The 18717-nt window shown below is 49.1% G+C and overlaps 1 protein-coding gene across 1 annotated transcript in view; it reads right to left on the bottom strand.

Annotated features, from left to right (window-relative positions):
• The window catches only part of golt1a (golgi transport 1A), a 20763-nt gene extending 3124 nt beyond the window's left edge, over positions 1-17639 (bottom strand). The window contains exons 1-5 of the mRNA XM_078420466.1: positions 17559-17639; positions 14321-14412; positions 11465-11643; positions 9965-10046; positions 4413-4546 (exon numbers count right to left, since the gene is read on the bottom strand). Coding sequence (XP_078276592.1) covers positions 4508-4546; positions 9965-10046; positions 11465-11643; positions 14321-14412; positions 17559-17583 — 417 coding nt within the window. The 5' untranslated portion in view covers positions 17584-17639 and the 3' untranslated portion in view covers positions 4413-4507. The remainder of the gene's footprint in view (positions 1-4412; positions 4547-9964; positions 10047-11464; positions 11644-14320; positions 14413-17558) is intronic.
• Positions 17640-18717: the final 1078 nt, after the last annotated feature.

Here is an 18717-nt window from a genome sequence, read left to right as displayed (position 1 = left end):
GCTAACCCGTCAGCAGAAAGACAATGCATGATTACAATCGAGCCATTTACAGTGTGTAGATACATGATAAGGGAATAACGTTTAGCGCAAGGGAAAGCCAGCAAAGTCCGGTCAATGATAGTCCGAGGGTCTACACACAATGAGGTGAATAGTAGTTCAGCACTGCCCTCTGGTTGTGGTGGGATGGTTCAGCGTGGGCAAGGGTAACTGAGCAACGACTGATCAGGTTAAATGATCCGAAACACATACCTCAGGTTTTGCGCTGTTCAAATGAGACTCTTTGCAAAGGTACCTGTGGGGTCCAATCCTCTCCTCAGTGGTTGTGGTCGAGAGGCCTCAGCACTGCGATGACCTTCGGCTGCTGTGGGTGGAATGTGCTCCACACCGACTCACTCCGCTCCACAACAGGCTCCACGCAGGGTTACAGGCATTGGAAACGCACTCCACCCCCCCCCCCCCCCTCCCCCCTAGCCTCCATTATACCATGTGTCGTGCACGTCACCACACCAGGAGGCTTCCACGGCCCGCTAGGCCCCATTGAAGTCGGAATCCTTGAGTCATCACATCAGAAGGTCATGAGCGATAGGAGCAGAATTAGGCCATTCGGCCCATCAAGTCTACACCGCCATTCACCACTCTTTTCCCCCTTCTCCCCCCTCCCCTTCCAAGTTCTCCCTCTATTTTCCTGTCTTTCTTTGTCCCGCCCCCTCCCCTGACATCAGTCTGAAGAAGGGTCTCGACCCGAAACGTCACCCATTCCCTCTCCCAGATGCTGCCTGACCTGCTGAGTTACTCCAGCACATTGTGATACCATCATTCAATCACGGCTAATCCATCTCTCCCTCCTAACCCCATTCTCCTGCCTTCTCCCCTTAACCTCTGACACCCGAACTAATCAAGAATCTATCTATCTCTGCCTTAAATATATACATTGCCTTGGCCTCCACAGCCTTCTGTGGCAATGAATTCCACAGATTCACCACCCTCTGACCAAACAAATTCCTCCTCATCTCTTTCCTAATAGAACGTCCTTTAATTCTGAGGCTGTGCCCTCTAGTCCTAGACTCTCCCACTAGTGGAAACATCCTCTCCACATCCACTCTATCCAAGCCTTTCATTATTCTGTACATTTCAATGAGGCCCCCCCCCCTCCCACTCATTTTTCTAAACTCCAGCGAGTACAGGCCCAGTGCCAACAAACGCTCATCGTATGTTAATCCACTCATTCCTGGGATCGTTCTTGCCAAACTCCTCAGGACCCTCTCCAGAGCCACCAGATATGGTGCCCGGAAATTGCTCGCAACGCTACACAGTGGCGCGGCGGTAGGGTTGCCGCCTTACAGCGAATGCAGCGCCGGAGACTCAGGTTCGACCCTGACTACTGGCGCCGTCTGTACGGAGTTTGTACGTTCTCCCCGTGACCTGCGTGGGTTTTCCCCGAGATCTTCGGTTTCCTCCCACACTCCAAAGACGTACAGGTATGTAGGTTAATTGGCTAGGTAAATGTAAAAATTGTCCCGAGTGTGTGTAGGATAGTGTTAATGTGCGGGGATCGCTGGGCGGCACGGACTCGGTGGGCCGAAGGGCCTGCTTCCGCGCTGTATCTCTAAATCTAAAAAAAAATCTACAAATGTGGCCTGACCAGCGCCTTGTAGAGCCTCAGCATTACATCCCTGATGATATACAAATGCAGACAATAGACAATAGACAATAGGTGCACGAGTAGGCCATTCGGCCCTTCGAGCCAGCATCGCCATTCAATGCGATCATGGCTGATCAGACTCACCAGCCACCCACCTGCCCGCTCCAGCACTCCAACTGATTCCCTGCTCTTGTAGAAATCCACCGCCCCCCAGCCTCAGCAATAATTGATGTCAGCCCTTGTAAAAGCTGCCCTTGTAATGAAACATTGGCTGGAATCGTTGATGTTTAGTTGGTGCAGTGTCGACAAGCAGGTTTAAGACCGAGTGGCTTAATAAATCCGGGATAAATGGACCACGCACAGTCATTTATTTTGCTCTCCCGTTCATTTTACTCTCTTTCCTACTTCAGGTTGAGTTTAGATTATTGTCGCGTGCACAGAGCTACAGTGAGAGGCTTTTTTGCCCGCTAACCATCCAGCATAACGCCAACACATGGTTACAAGCGAGCCGTCCACAGTGTACAGATACAATGCATGTGGCACAGTGGTGCAGCTGGTAGAGCTGCTGCCTCACAGCGCCACCAGACACCAGGGCTCCATCCTGAGGTTTAATGTATCACAAAATGCTGGAGTAACTCAGCGGGTCAGGCAGCATCTCAGGAGAGAAGGAATGGGTGACGTTTCGAGTCGAGACCCTTCTTTGGACTGGACGTTTCGGGTTGAGACCCCTTCTTCAGTGACTCATGTAGTTTAGTTTAGTTAAGTTTATAGTCACATGTGCAGATTGCCAAAAATTACCCTGGGGGCCAAGACAATGGGTATTTTTAAGGTTCAGATGTCAACTTATTTACATCGGCGAAACCAAATGCATGCTCGGCGATCGCTTCGCTCAACACCTGCGCTCGGTCCGCGTTAACCAACCTGATCTCCTGGTGGCTGAGCACTTCAACACCCCCTCCAATTCCCAGTCTGACCTTTCTGTCATGGGCCTCCTCCAGTGCCATAGTGAGGCCCACCGGAAATTGGAGGAACAGCACCTCATATTTCGTTTGGGCAGCTTGCAGCCCAGCTGTATGGACATCGACTTCTCCAACTTTAGATAGTTCCTCTGTCCCTCTCTTCCCCTCCCCCTTCCCAGATCTCCCTCTATCTTCCTGTCTCCACCTATATCCTTCCTTTGTCCCACCCCCCTGACATCAGTCTGAAGAAGGGTCTCGACCCGAAACGTCACCCATTCCTTCTCTCCTGAGATGCTGCCTGACCTGCTGAGTTACTCCAGCATTTTGTGAATAAATACCTTCGATTTGTACCAGCATCTGCAGCTATTTTCTTATACTAACTTAATCTTCTTGCTTAGTGTGGGTTTCAGGGGTTACGGGGAGAAGGCAGGAGAACAGGGTTGAGAGGGAAAGATAGATCAGCCGTGATTGAATGGCGGAGAAGACTCGAATGGGGCTAATTCTGCTCCTATCACTTAAGAACTAATGAACATGATAAAGGGAATAATGTTTAGTGCAAGATAAAGTCTGACTGAAGATAGTCCGAGGGTCTCCAATGAGGCAGATGGTAACTCATTGATCCTTACCCAAGAAAAAATATTATACTGTGGAAGTGGGACAGAGGCTTATTATATTTTTGAGAATCAGGAGCTTGATTCATGAGGTGACAATCAGGAGATCAAACCTCTATTCTCCTGAATCGATCAACCTGTGAGGTGATTTATTCACAAAATGCTGGAGTAACTCAGCAGGTCAGGCAGCATCTCAGGAGAGAAGGAATGGGCGACGTTTCGGGTCGAGACCCTTCTTCAGACTGATGTCAGGGGGGGCGGGACAAAGGAAGGATATAGGTGGAGACTGGAAGATAGAGGGAGAACTGGGAAGGGGGAGGGGAAGAGAGGGACAGAGGAACTATCTAAAGTTTAGTAACCTGTGAGGTGAATTCATTAAAGCAACTTAAATGTGTAATGGGGAGAATCGGGGGCAGTAAATTTCCACGCGGGTCATCTCGAACAAGTCACGATTCACATCAAATGATCGCACGGTGCCGCAGCAGGTAGAGTTCCGGCCTCGATCCTGATCCTGAGCTCGGGTGCTGTCTGTGTGGAGTTTGCACGTTCTCCCGGGTGCTCCGGTTTCCTCCCGCATCCCAAAGACGTGCGGGTTTGCAGGTTCATTGGTCATCTGTGAAACTGCCAGGCAGTAGCAGTCGAGGGAATGGACTGGCAACGTTTCGGGTCGGGACCCTTCGACAGAATCGGGCGTACAGTTGAGTACGGGGGTCTCTGTTCAATAAACAGGCGGAGAGCTGAGAAAGAACTTGCCCACATCGACCAACGCTAGTCCCTTTTCATAGAGTAATAGCGTGCAAACAGGCCCTTCGGCCCAATTTGCCCACACCGGCCAACATGTCCCAGCCACACTAGTCCCACCTGCCTGCGTTTGGCCCATATCCCTCCAAACCTGTCCTATCCATGTGCCTGTCTAAATGTTTCTTAAACGTTGTAATAGTCCCTGCCCCAACGACCTCCTTTGGCAGCTCGTTCCATTCACCCACCACCCTTTGTGTAAAAGAGTTACCCCTCAGGTTCCTATTAAATCTTCCCCCCACCTCACCTTAAATCTATTGTGTAATTAAAACTAACTTGTTTTTTTTTAATCTCTTTCAAGCTCCGACCAGGGGCTCTCGACCTGAAACATGAACTCCACTTCTCTTTCCACACCAGTTGAAGTGTTTCTTTAGAAACATGGAATTGCAAGTGCCAGCTTACAAAACAAAAGACACAGAGTGCTGGAGCAACTCAGCGGGCCAACACAAAGTTCTCCAGTGGTTGCTGATTTGGCGCCAAGTCTCCTTCGCTTGTCTTCACACCTCAGACATTCCCTCACTAAATCTCCTCGCCATCTAGAGGAAGGAAACGTAGAGATGAGACAAGAACTAAAGGGCCTGTCCCAGTTATGCAATTTTTTAGGCGACTGCCGGTCAAAGTCCTAGCAGATCGCCGAAATTTTCTTTGACCCTACAACAATGACCACGACAATGACCACGACAATGCCGAGTCAGGTCGATACAAGTTACTACCTTTGTGAAACTAGCACCTGGCTAAGAGATTACACCGTCTTCGGAAACATCGCGAAATTCCCACGCTTACCTGACCGTCAAACTGTCGCCTCCAATCGACCTGTCAAATGTCCTGACGGCAAATAAATTGGTTAAAGAAAACTATCTTCTGGTATCTTCAAATGCCTTTTCTTAATTTAATATTACGTGCTTCTAAACGCATCTGCGACAACCTAGCTAACCTGGGGGCAGCGTGCGACAGACAGCGCCCGCAATAAGCTACAATACCTGGCCTCAAGCCAGCTGTCACAGAGAAATCTCTAGCAGGTAGATTTTTCTGCGACGCGCTGAGATCCACTACGATTCATTGAAGACTCCTCACGATCGTGCCCGCGACACCTCGGCAAACGTTCGGCGACAGCCTAGTCGCCGGCAGTCGCCTTAAAATCGCCTAAGTGGGACAAGCCCTTTAACATCGATAGAACCTTCTCTTTCTCGGTTCCCAACTTGAAGATTGCTGCCATTCTGCTCATTGTACAGCGACCCGGTTTGGTCCTGACCTCTGTACGGAGTTTGTATGTTCTCCCTGTGACCGTGTGGGTTTTCTCCAGGTGCTCCCAAATTCCAAAGACGTGCAGGTTTGTAAGTTAATTGGCTTCTACAAATTATCCTTAGAGAGTAGGATAGAACTAGTGTACGGGGTGATTGCTGGCACGGACTCGGTGGGCCGAAGGGCCTGTTTCCACCCCGAATCACTGAACTAAACTAAACTAAATCCTGCATCAGACTGAGTCTGAAGAAGGGTCTCGACCCGGAAATGTCGCCCATTCCTTCTCTCCAGAGATGTTGCCTGATCCGCTGAGTTACTCCAACATTTTGTGCCTATCTTCGGTTTAAACCAGCATCTGCAGTTCATTTCCTGCACACTAAATCCTGCATCTGTACACTGGAGACGGCTCGATTGTAATCATGTATGGTCTTCCCGCGGACTGGATAGCACGCGACAAAAAGCTTCACTGTACCTCGGTACACATGACAACGAGAAACTAAATTAAAGAGTAACCTCACATCTCACGCATTGAGATGTGAGGACATCGCAAATTCGGTATTAATGCTTTCCACACAAACACACACATATCAGCAATTCACTGCAGTGTACTCAAGGAAAAATAACTTGTCTTTCAGCAAATCCCCTGTGGCCCTAACCATCAATCTTTAAGGACAGCAATTCCCTGACATGAATATTTCAGAAGAGGTTTCTAAATAGAATTTTAAAAAAAAATCTTTTTAATAAGTGTGTTGTGTTGAGTTGAGTTGAGTTGAGTTGAGTTGAGTTGAGTTGAGTTGAGTTGAGTTGAGTTGAGTTCAACTCAGTTCAGTTCAGTTCAGTTCAGTTCAGTTCAGTTCAGTTCAGTTTAGTTTAGTTTAGTTTAGTTTAGTTTAGTTTAGTGAGACAGCATGGAAACAGGCCCTTCGGCCCACCGAGTCTGCACCTACCCTCATACATGGCGCAGCAGTAGAGCTACTGCCTTACAGCGCCGAAGACCCGGGTTCGATCCTGACCACGGGTGCTGTCAGTACGGAGTTCGTACGTTCTCCCCGTGACCGCGTGGGTTTTCGCTGGCTGCTCCGGTTCCCTCCCACACTTCCAAAGGCGTGCAGGTTTGTGGGTTAATTGGCTTGGTGAAATTGTAAATTGTAACTTTGAGGGTATGAGGCGTGAATTGTCCAAGATAGACTGGCGATTGATGCTGAAAGGGTTGACGGTGGACATGCAATGGAAGGCATTTAAAGGTCGCATGGATGAACTACAAGTGTTCATCCCAGTTTGGCAAAAGAACAAACCAGGAAAGGTAGTGCATCCGTGGCTAACAAGGGAAATCAAGGATAGTATTAAAACAAAATATGAAGCATACAGATTAGCCAGAAAAAGTAGCATACCAGAGGACTGGGAGAAATTCAGAGTCCAGCAGAGGAGGACAAAGGGCTTAATTAGGAAAGGGAAAATAGATTATGAGGGAAAACTGGCAAGGAACATAAAAACAGACTGCAAAAGCTTTTATAAATATGTCAAGAGAAAAAGATTAGTTAAGGCAAATGTAGGTCCCTTGCAGTCGGAAACAGGTGAATTGATCATAGGGAACAAGGAGATGGCAGACCAATTGAACAAATACTTTGGTTCTGTCTTCACTAAGGAAGACATAAACCATCTGCCGGAAATAGCGGGGGACCGGGGGTCTAAAGAGATGGAGGAACTGAGGGAAATCCAGGTTAGTCGGGAAGTGGTGTTAGGTAAATTAAATGGATTAAAGGCAGATAAATCCCCAGGGCAGATAGGCTGCATCCCAGAGTGCTTAAGGAAGTAGCCTCAGAAATAGTGGATGCATTAGTGATAATTTTTCAAAACTCTTTAGATTCTGGAGTAGTTCAATGAGGACTGGAGGGTAGCTAATGTAACCCCACTTTTTAAAAAGGGAGGGAGAGAGAAAACGGGGAATTATAGACCAGTTAGCCTAACATCGGTAGTGGGGGAAATGCTAGAGTCAGTTATTAAAGATGTGATAGCATTACATTTGGAAAGTGGAGAAATCATCGGACAAAGTCAGCATGGATTTACCAAAGGCAAATCATGTCTGACGAATCTTATAGAATTTTTCGAGGATGTAACTAGTAGAGTGGATAAGGGAGAACCAGTCGATGTGTTATATCTGGACTTTCAGAAGGCCTTCGTCAAGGTCCCACATAGGAGATTGGTGTACAAACTTAAAGCACACGGTATTGAGGGTTCAGTGTTGAGGTGGATAGAAAATTGGTTGGCGGACAGGAAGCAAAGAGTAGGAATAAACGGGTCCTTTTCGGAATGGCAGGCAGTGACTAGTGGGGTACCGCAAGGCTCAGTGCTGGGACCCCAGTTATTTACAGTGTATATTAATGATTTGGACGAGGGAATTGAATGCAACATCTCTAAGTTTGCGGATGACACGAAACTGGGTGGCAGTGTTAGCTGCGAGGAGGATGCTAGGAGGCTGCAGAGTGACTTGGATAGATTAGGCGAGTGGGCAAATGCATGGCAGATGCAATATAATGTGGATAAATGTGAGGTTATCCACTTTGGCGGCAAGAACAGGAAAGCAGAGTATTACCTGAATGGTGACCGATTGGGAGAAGGGGAGATGCAACGTGACCTGGGTGTCATGGTGCACCAGTCATTGAAAGCAAGCATGCAGGTGCAGCAGGCAGTGAAGAAAGCGAATGGTATGTTGGCATTCATAGCAAGAGGATTTGAGTTTAGGAGCAGGAAGGTTCTGCTGCAGTTGTACAGGGCCTTGGTGAGACCGCCCCTGGAGTATTGTGTGCAGTTTTGGTCTCCTAACCTGAGGAAAGACGTTCTTGCCTTAGAGGGAGTACAGAGAAGGTTCACCAGATTGATCCCTGGGATGGCGGGACTTACATATGAGGAAAGACTGGATAGACTGGGCTTGTACTCGCTGGAATTTAGAAGACTGAGGGGGGATCTTATAGAAACATATAAAATTCTTAAGGGGTTGGAGAGGCTAGATGCGGGAAGATTGTTCCCGATGTTGGGGGAGTCCAGAACCAGGGGTCACAGCTTAAGGATAAGGGGGAAGTCTTTTAGGACCGAGATGAAAAAACATTTCTTCACACAGAGAGTGGTGAGTCTGTGGAATTCTCTGCCACAGAAGGTGGTTGAGGCCAGTTCATTGGCTATATTTAAGAGGGAGTTAGATGTGGCCCTTTTTGCTAAAGGGATCAGGGGGTATGGAGAGAAGGCAGGTACAGGCTACTGAGCTGAATGATCAGCCATGATCATATTGAATGGCGGTGCAGGCTCGAAGGGCCGAATGGCCTACTCCTGCACCTATTTTCTATGTTTCTATGTCCCTAGTGTGCGCAGGATAGCGTTAGTGCGCGGGGATCGCTGGTCGGCATGAGCTCAATGGGCCAGAAGGGCCTGTTTCCTCTCTGTGCCACAAAACTAAAGTTGTCAAAATTAGTTGTATGTTATCCCACTGCTTACACATTAGGGGCAATTTTTGCAGAGGCCAATTAACCTGCAATTAATCGAAGGACCTATTTCCATTCAAACATCTTTCAATCTATGAATTCAGTGGATATATTTAAGGCAGAGACAGATAGATTCTTGATTAGTACAGGGCTCAGGGCTTATGGGGAGAAGGCAGGAGAATGGGGTCAGGAGGGGAGAGATAGATCAGCCACGATTCAATGGTGGAGTGGACTTGATGGGCCAAATGGCCTAATTCTGCTCCTATCACTTATGAACTTATGAATGAATCAACTCTCCCAAGCTACACTGACAGCAAGAAAGAAGACAGAATGTGAATGCCTGATCGAGGGTCAGCATGGACTCGGTGGGCCGAAGGGCCTGTTTCCATGCTGTATCTCTATAGCTATAAATATTTCCACAAACAACAACTTCAAGTAACTGCATTGTTTCTCCCTCCCATCCCCCCCCCATCCCCCCTCCCCTCCCCCCCCCACCCGAGTGATTCTACTAGTTCCATTGTTATCCTCCTTGAATCTCTCTCGTGAGCACGTTTTCCCCAGCCAACAATGGGCCATTGTGGACTCCACCCTTCTTGAGATCGTAAGGCCATAAGGAATAGGAGTGGAATTAGGCCGTTCGGCCCATCAAGTCTACTCCGCCATTCAATCGTGGCTGATCTATCTCCCCCTCCTAACCCCATTCTCCTGCCTTCTCCCCATAACCCCTGACACCCGTACTAATCAAGAATCTAACCGTCTCTGCCTTATCTGTTGCTGCCTCTGCTTTGTTCTGGCCTTCTCTATATTTCAGTCTGAAGAAGGCTCTCGACCCGAAATGTGTTGGAACAAAACTGCAGACGCTGGTTAAAATCGAAGGTGGACACAAAATGCTGGAGTAACTCAGCGGGTCAGGCAGCATCTCGGGAGAGAAGGAATGGGTGACGTTTCGGGTCGAGACCCTTCTTCAGACTGATGTCAGGGGAGGGGGTGGTAATCAGTCTGAAGAAGGGTCTCGACCCGAAACTGTCACCCGCTCCTTCTCTCCCGAGATGCTGCCTGACCCGCTGAGTTACTCCAGCATTTTGTGTCTACTCTCAACCCCAAATGTTGCCTGTTCCTTCTCTCCCGAGATGCTGCCTGGCCCGCTGAGTTACTCCATTTTTCACCATCTTCCACCAACGTCGGGACAGGTTTGTAAGGAACGATGTGAGAGGGAAGAGCTGAGAAACATCTTACCGTGCTGAACACAGGCAACTTAAAGATCAATCCGAGAACTGGGATGTTGGCGATGAATTCAGACACAAGTGGTATCGTGCTCCTGGAGAAAGAGTTAAGCATCGAGTTCATTTTGTGACCTTTGGGACTTGTCCCTCTCGTTATAGGGCAAGGCACGGTGGCGCAGCGGTAGAGTTGCTGCCTCTCGGCGCCGGGGACCCGGGTTCCATCCCGACTACGGGTGCTGTCCATACGGAGTTTGCACGCTCTCCCCGTGACCCGAGTGGGCTTTCTCCGCGTGCTCCCGGTTTCCTCCCACGTTCCACACACGTGCAGGTTTGTCGGTTAATTGGCTTTGGTTTAGTTTAGAGATACAACATAAAAAACATTTGTAACTTGTAAATTGTAAATTGTCCCCAGTGTGTGTGGGATTGTGCTGGTGTGTGGGGGATCGCTGGGCTGTGCGGACTCAGTGGGCCGAAGGGCCTGTTTCCGCGCTGTATCTCCAAACAACACTTAAACTGGACTGCTCACTTCCTATTCTCTGCAGATGGCCACCATTAGGCCCGGCCCAGATACACTGTCTATCCACTGTGCACAGGGACATGGTTCCCTGCATGTAAGTGGCGCGTCATGGTGGATGGTGCGGTGTCGAAGGCATTTGGCACGCTTGGCCTTCAGTGGGAAAGATAGTGAGTAAAAATGGGACCTCATGATCCAGCTGTACAAGTCGTCTGATAGACACATACTTGGAGTGTTCACAGAGTCATCGAGTCATACAGTGTGGAAACAGGCCCTTGGGCCCAACTTGCCCACACGGACCAACATGCCACATCTACACTTAGGGTTGCCAACTGTCCCGTATTAGCCGGGACATCCCGTATATTGAGCTATTGGTTTGTCCCGTACGGGACCGCCCTTGTCCCGTTTTAGGCCGATGGGGAGCTGTGGGCCCGGACACTGTAGGCCCGGGGGCCGCTGTGGGCCCGGACACTGTAGGCCCGGGCACTGTGGGCCCAGACACTGTAGGCCCGGAGGCCCAGGTGCCGCCTAGCAACCCGCCTCCCGGCCCGGGCGGCCGCCATTGGTGGAGCAGGGGCACGTGGCCGCTGGCTGGGTGAGGTCACACAGTGTGGAAACAGGCCCTTTGGCCCAACTTGCCCACACGGACCAACATGCCACATCTACACTTAGGGTTGCCAACTGTCCCATATGAGCCGGGGTGGTGACGTCACCTTTTGTCCCTTATTTGGGAGTGAGAAAGTTGGCAACTCTATCTACCCGACCCGAAATGTCACCCATTCCTTCTCTGCCTGACCCGCTGAGTTACCCCAGCATTTTGTGTCAGTACACTGTGGGTGGCTTGATTGCAACCATGTGTGGTCTTTTCGCTGGCCGGTCAGCACGCGACGAAAAGCTTTTCGCTGTACCTCGACAGACATTGGCAAAACGATAAGACGGGTCAAGGGAGGTGGGTGTGCGCGGCGGCCAAGGATGTGATGAATGGGGAGTGGGGCTTACCTGAAGAGCAGGTAGATTCCGTAGCTTTCACAGAACATGCCGATCACCGGCCAGCGGAGAAGGACCAGCACGACACCGCCCAGGAAGAAGATGGACCCTCTCAGCTTCCGCCTCTGGCAGAAGAATTGGAAGGTGTTCCGCAAGCCAGTGATGAAGGGAAGGCCGCAGAGGAAGAGAATCTGCCAAGCGGGAAACGGAAAAGGGAACGTTGATGTTAAATGGTCAGAGGCCTCCATGCTCGGGCGGCACGTGGTTCTCAGACTCGCCGGCCCCCTGCCACGAGCTGGAAGGGTCTGTGTTCCACGTGTGCTCGGAGCGTGTGAGGCTCCGGTATCTAAAGGGGCTGCTCCTTGCCTTCTGGCTGCGTTTCTCACCCAACACCAAAGATACCAGAAGAGCAAGATGGACCACTCGACCCTTAAAAACCGTAGTATGTCACGGCCGCCATTTTAGTAGGCAGAAAATTGCAGAAACATTTAAAAAGAAAAATAACAAAAATCTGTGAATTGGTACATGAGATATATTCTGCATTTTTATGGAATCGTCACACATACTGTTCCCCCAAAACACTGATTACACTGCGAGAGGCAGAGCGAACGGCGGGTTTTGCTTACTAAAATGGCGGACGTTACGCTCCTTTGCGTTCTACACTTCAGTATAGGCGGTTTCAACGGAGTGGTCCATCTTGCTCCTCTAGTATCTTTGGCCACCATCCTCATCTTTGGGCACCCTGTGCGTAGGGGAGAGGGTGGGGTGGGGGGGGGGGCAAAGATGTCCTGGTTGGGTTGCTCCTGGGCCTGGCCAAGCAGGCCGTCCGCGAGTCACGGCGCCAGGCGGAAGAAGGCTCTGCCCGAGCCGGCTGCCTGACCCTTTTCCGGGGTTACGTTCGTCCGCGCCCGGGTGGTGTTAGAGAGGGACTACGCTCTGTCCACGGGCACCCTGGGGGATTTCGGGCACCGGGGGGGGGGGGGGGGGGAGGGGAAATGCATCCTTGACAAGGAGTGTGAGACAGTTGTAGAATAGTTTATTGTTTGTCTTGTATTACTGTGATGGGTTCTGTTTTGGTTTTATCGTATTGTAAATATTATTTTAATATTTGAATAACTATTTTTGATTAAAAAAACCACTGTGGGTTGCAGCGGCAGAGTTGCTGCCTCACGGCTCCAGAGACCCACGTTCGATCCTAACTACGGGTCTAGTTTAGTTTCGAGAAACAGCGCGGAAACAAGTCCTTCGGCCCACCGAGCCCGCACCCACCAGCCATCCCAGCACACGAGCACTATCCTGCACACACCTGGGGCAGTTTTGACATCTTAGCCAGTCAATTACCCTGCAAACCCGTACGTCCTTGGAGTTTGGGAGAAAAAAGATCTCGGAGAAAACCCATCGCAGTCGCATGGAGAACGTACAAACTCCTTTTAGACAGCACCCGTAGGCAGGATTGAACGCCGGTCTCCTGGGTCAGAGACGTTTGTCAGTGCAGAGTTTGTACGTTCTTCCTGTGACCACGTGGGTTTTCTCCGGGTGCTCCGGTTTCCCTGCCACGTTCCATAGACGTGCAGGTTTCTGTAAACTGTTCCTCGTGTGTCGGATAGAGCTGGCGTACGTGCTGATCGCTGGTCGGCGCGGTCTCGGTGGGGCAAAAGTCCTGTTTCCACGCTGCGTCTCTAAAAATCTAAACCAAAATCTACCTTTCAAACATATCCCCTTACCTGTGTTCACCTGTTACCTGTCGCACTTTTGCCCTGCCCCCTCTCTTCCTTTCACCCCCCCCCCCCCCCCCCCATCCACCCACAAACAGTCTGACGAAGGATCTCGACCGGAGACGTCACCTAACCATGTTCTCCACGGATGCTGCCTGACCCGATGAGTTACTCCAGCACTCTGTGCCATTTAAAGAATGAACTACGGGGGGGCAGCCTAATGCAACGATTATCACGTCAGTCCTTGCAGTAGCTTGCTCTGGCTGTTGCTTTTCCTACTTGACAACAGAAACCGTACTATTTCATAGTCTGTGATATTCTAGTGGGAATATCAAAGGCGCTAAATAAATTCAGGCCTTTCGTGTGTTCATGTGTTCGAGTTAGAGTCATGGAGTGATGCCTTGTGGGAACAGGCCCTTCGGCCCAACCGGCCAACAATGTCCCAGCTACAACTAGTCCCACCTGCCCGCGTTTGGGCCACATCCCTCCAAACCTGTCCTATCCATGTACCTGTCCAACTGTTTCTTAAACATTGGGATAGTTCCCAGCCTCAACTACCTCCTCTGGCAGACTGTTCCATACACCCACCACCCTCTGTGTGAAAAAGTTTCCCCTCAGATTCCTATTAAATCTTTTCCCCTTCTCCTTGAACCCATGTCCTCTGGTCCTCGATTCCCCTACTCTGGGTAAAAGACTCTGTGTATCTACCCGATCTATTCCTCTCGTGATTTTGTACACCTCTATAAGGGGCCACAGTTTAAGAATAAAGGGTAGGCCATTTAGAACTGAGATGAGGAAAAACTTTTTCAGTCAGAGAGTTGTGAATCTGTGGAATTCTCTGCCTCAGAAGGCAGTGGAGGCCAATTCTCTGAATGAATTCAAGAGAGAGCTGGATAGAGCTCTTAAGGATAGCGGAGTCAGGGGGTATGGGGAGAAGGCAGGAACGGGGTACTGATTGAGAATGATCAGCCATGATCACATTGAATGGCGGTGCTGGCTCGAAGGGCCGAATGGCCTCCTCCTGCACCTATTGTCTACTGTAAGACAGGTGAAACTCGTGTAGCTGGGACATGTTGGCCGGTGTGAGGAAGTTGGGCCGAAGGGCCTGTTTTCACGCTTGACTCTCTCTTGTTGATCCATGGAAAATACTCACGTTTCCCAATGCAAGGAGAACTCGGTCAAAGTACAAGAGAATTCCAAACAGCAGGAAAAACACTCCGAATCCCATCAATCCCACGCCGAACCCTAAAACAACACCACATCATGTGGAGTTTAGGAAAAATAAACTGCAGATGCTGGTTTTAATCGAAGGTAGGCACAAAATGCTGGAGTAACTCAGCGGGTCAAGCAGCATAGAAACATAGAAACATAGAAAATAGGTGCAGGAGTAGGCCATTCGGCCCTTCGAGCCTGCACCGCCATTCAATATGATCATGGCTGATCATCCAGCTCAGTAACCTGTACCTGCCTTCTCTCCATACCCACTGATCCCCTTAGCCACAAGGGCCACATCTAACTCCCTCTTAAATATAGCCAATGAACTGGCCTCAACTACCTTCTGTGGCAGAGAATTCCACAGATTCACCACTCTCTGTGTGAAAAAGAACTTTCTCATCTCGGTCCTAAAAGACTTCCCCCTTATCCTTAAACTGTGACCCCTTGTTCTGGACTTCCCCAACATCGGGAACAATCTTCCTGCATCTAGCCTGTCCAACCCCTTAAGAATTTTGTAAGTCTCTATAAGATCCCCCCTCAATCTTCTAAATTCCAGCGAGTACAAGCCGAGTCTATCCAGTCTTTCTTCATATGAAAGTCCTGCCATCCCAGGAATCAATCTGGTGAACCTTCTCTGTACTCCCTCTATGGCAAGGATGTCTTTTCTCAGATTAGGAGACCAAAACTATACGCAATACTCCAGGTGTGGTCTCACCAATGCCCTGTACAACTGCAGCAGAACCTCCCTGCTCCTATACTCAAATCCCCTCGCTATGAATGCCAACATACCATTCGCTTTCTTCACTGCCTGCTGCACCTGCATGCCTACTTTCAATGACTGGTGTACCACGACACCCAGGTCTCGTTGCATCTCCCCTTTTCCTAATCGGTCACCATTCAGGTAATAGACTGCTTTCCTGTTCTTGCCACCAAAGTGGATAACGTCACATTTATCCACATTATACTGCATCTGCCATGCGTTTGCCCACTCATCTAACCTATCCAAGTCACGTTGCAGCCTCCTAGCATCCTCCTCACAGCTGAGGAAGTTGGCAACCCTAGCCCTAACCCTGAGCTCACAGAACAGGGCAATAAACAGGGCTTTAGAAACACATCCTCCTTCCGTTTGTTAGTCAGCGGGTCTGATGCTGACTCTCCCCATCTTGCAACCTCGTTAGGGAATGAAGGTTAGCGGAGTCCTGCGACGAGACAGGGAGTCTGGGGAAAGGCTCCATGACCATCGAAGGTAGGCCCAAAATGCCGGAGTAACTCGGTGGGTCAGGCAGCATCTCGGGAGAGAAGGAACGGGTGACGCTTCGGGTCGAGACCCTTCTTCAGACTCTGAGTTACTCCAGCGTTTTGTGTCTACCTTCGATTTAAACCAGCATCTGCAGTTCCTTCCTACACATTTTGCCTCTCTCACCTTTGTATCAGACAAGATGAAGAAAGACTGGATAGACTGGGCTTGTACTCGCTGGAATTTAGAAGACTGAGGGGGGATCTTATAGAAACATATAAAATTCTTAAGGGGTCGGAGAGGCTAGATGCGGGAAGATTGTTCCCGATGTTGGGGGAGTCCAGAACTAGGGGTCACAGCTTAAGGATAAGGGGGAAGTCTTTTAGGACCGAGATGAGAAAACATTTCTTCACACAGAGAGTGGTGAGTCTGTGGAATTCTCTGCCACAGAAGGTAGTTGAGGCCAGTTCATTGGCTATATTTAAGAGGGAGTTAGATGTGGCGCTTGTGGCTAAAGGGATCAGGGGGTATGGAGAGAAGGCAGGTAGGTACAGGTTACTGAGCTGGATGATCAGCCATGATCATATTGAATGGTGGTGCAGGCTCGAAGGGCCGAATGGCCTACTCCTGCACCTATTTTCTATGTTTCTATGTTTCTAAGACATCTATTTAAGGATGTAAATAAGGTGAGGGGAAGGTCACGCTGGGTGTGCTATTCAATATGTTTGTGGCAGATTCTGGGCAAAAATCAATATTTCTGCCTTATCTTATTTAATTTGACTGGTGTACAAAAGCCAATTGAACTCAGCATTGAGTCTGCACAATAAGGGAGTATCACAGTCTTTAGTCTTTAGAGATACAGAGATAACTGTATTGTTTTATCCTTAATGTTTTATGTTTTATTCTTAATTGTTCACTGTATGTCGTGTTGTTACTTGTGAGCACATTCCTTGTGTGTGTGTACATACTTGGCTAATAACATTTATTCAGTTCAATTCAATTCAATTCAAACGTGCGGGGATCGCTGGTCGGTACGGACTTGGTGGGCCGAAGGGCTGTATCTCTAAACTAAACTAAATAACCTTCACACCTGTATCGGCCTGTCACCTTCCAGGCTTTGTCCTGCCCCTCCTGTCTTCCAGCTTCGAAATAGAAAGACGTACCATTAGATAGGAGATGAGGAGGACTTTCCCCCCCCACCCTCCCCCCAAATAATCAGCATGAGGTTGTCCCGACCCAAAACGTCATCTACCCATGTTCTCCACAGATGCTGCCTGACCCGCTGAGTTACTCCAGCACTCTGTGAAACCTTACCTATCCATGTTCTCCACAGATGCTGCCTGACCTGCTGAGTTACTCCAGCACTCTGTGAAACATCACCTATCCATGTTCTCCAGAGTTGCTGCCTGACCCGCTGAGTTACTCCAGCACTCTGTGTCCTTTTGTATCAGAAACCATGCATTGGGTGTAAAGTTATCAAGGTCTTATGAGTCAGAAGGTGGGTCCTGACCCAAAACATCACTCATCCATGTTGAATCTGAAGAAGGGACCCGACCCGAAACGTCCCCTATCCATGTTCACCAGAGATGCTGCCTGACCCGCTGAGTTACTCCAGCACTCTGTGAAACGTCACCTATCCATGTTCTCTAGAGATGCTGCCTGACCTGCTGAGTTACTCCAGCACTCTGTGAAACGTCACCTATCCAAGTTCACCAGAGATGCTGCCTGACCCTCTGAGTTACTCCAGCACTCTGTGAAACGTCACCTATCCACGTTCTCCAGAGATGCTGCCCGACCCGCTGAGTTACTCCAGCACTCTGTGTCCTTACACACAAATCAATAGCTGTGGAAACATCCACTGGATTACTGAACCACGACCATTCACACCACAGCTTACACATTAACCACACCAGCTCCTCGTTCCGACGCTGATACTTACTCTGTGTGTCCGTGAAGGAAATCATTTTCTTCTGAATTAATTTTCTTCAAAAGATTACATTAGAATCGGAGTTCGTAGTGTCTCCCAGTGCGTTGTGGAAGTTGACCCGTGTTCCAACCATCTGATCAGATTTATTATGGGAATATGTTGCTGAGTAATCATAGCAACAGTGAATGTGGCTAAAGTCCACTCCATTATTCCTCTGTGCTGTACTTAGGTTATTTTAGTTTAGAGACTCAGTGCGGAAACAGGCCCTTCGGCCCACCGAGTCCATGCCAACCAGCGATCCCCACACATTAACACTATCCTACACACGCTGGGGACAATTTTTACATTTATACCAAGCCAATTAACCTACAAACCTGTACGTCTTTGGAGCGTGGGAGGTAACTGAAGATCTCGGAGAAAACCCCACGTAGGTCACGGGGAGAACGTACAAACTGCGTACAGACGGCGCCCGTAGTCAGGATCGAACCCGGGTCTCTGGCGCTGTGAGGCAGCAACTCTGCCACTGTGCCACCCCAGTTCATTCATTTTGCATGACTCAGAGAATGGATCAATTAATTCAAAATTGATCGCTATCTATTTTAAATTGTAATTGAGAGCCGTCTTAACTTTATTTCTTGCAATAAATGTGCCTCGTTAATCGTTGCCTGACGGGCGTAGTCAGTAACCATGACGTTTTTCTACTGATTCAAATTAGGTCATAAGGTCATAAGGAATAGAGGTAGAATTAGGCCATTCGGCCCATCGTTCTACTCCGCCATTCAATCGTGGCTGATCTATCTCTCCCTCCTAACCACATTCTGCTGCCTTCTCCCCTTAACCTCTGACACCCGTACTAATCAAGAATCTATCTATCTCTGCCTTAAAAATATCCACTGACTTGGCCTCCACAACCTTCTGTGGCAAAGAATTCCACAGATTCGCCACCCTCTGACTAAAGAAATTCCTCCTCATCCCCTTTCTAAAAGAGAGTCCTTTAATTCTGATGCTTTGACCTCTGGTCCTAGACTCTCCCACTGGTGGAAATATCTTCTCCACATCCACTCCATCCAGGCCTTTCACTATTCTGTACATTTCAATGAGGTCCCCCCCTCATTCTTCTAATCTCCAGCGAGTACAGGCCCAGTGCCAACAAACGCTCATCATAGGTTAA

Source organism: Rhinoraja longicauda, chromosome 24 (assembly GCF_053455715.1).
Source record: "Rhinoraja longicauda isolate Sanriku21f chromosome 24, sRhiLon1.1, whole genome shotgun sequence".
In the NCBI taxonomy this organism is placed as follows: domain Eukaryota; kingdom Metazoa; phylum Chordata; class Chondrichthyes; order Rajiformes; family Arhynchobatidae; genus Rhinoraja; species Rhinoraja longicauda.
Note: the sequence above shows the minus strand (reverse complement) of the source record. Positions and strands in the feature narration are given on the sequence as shown.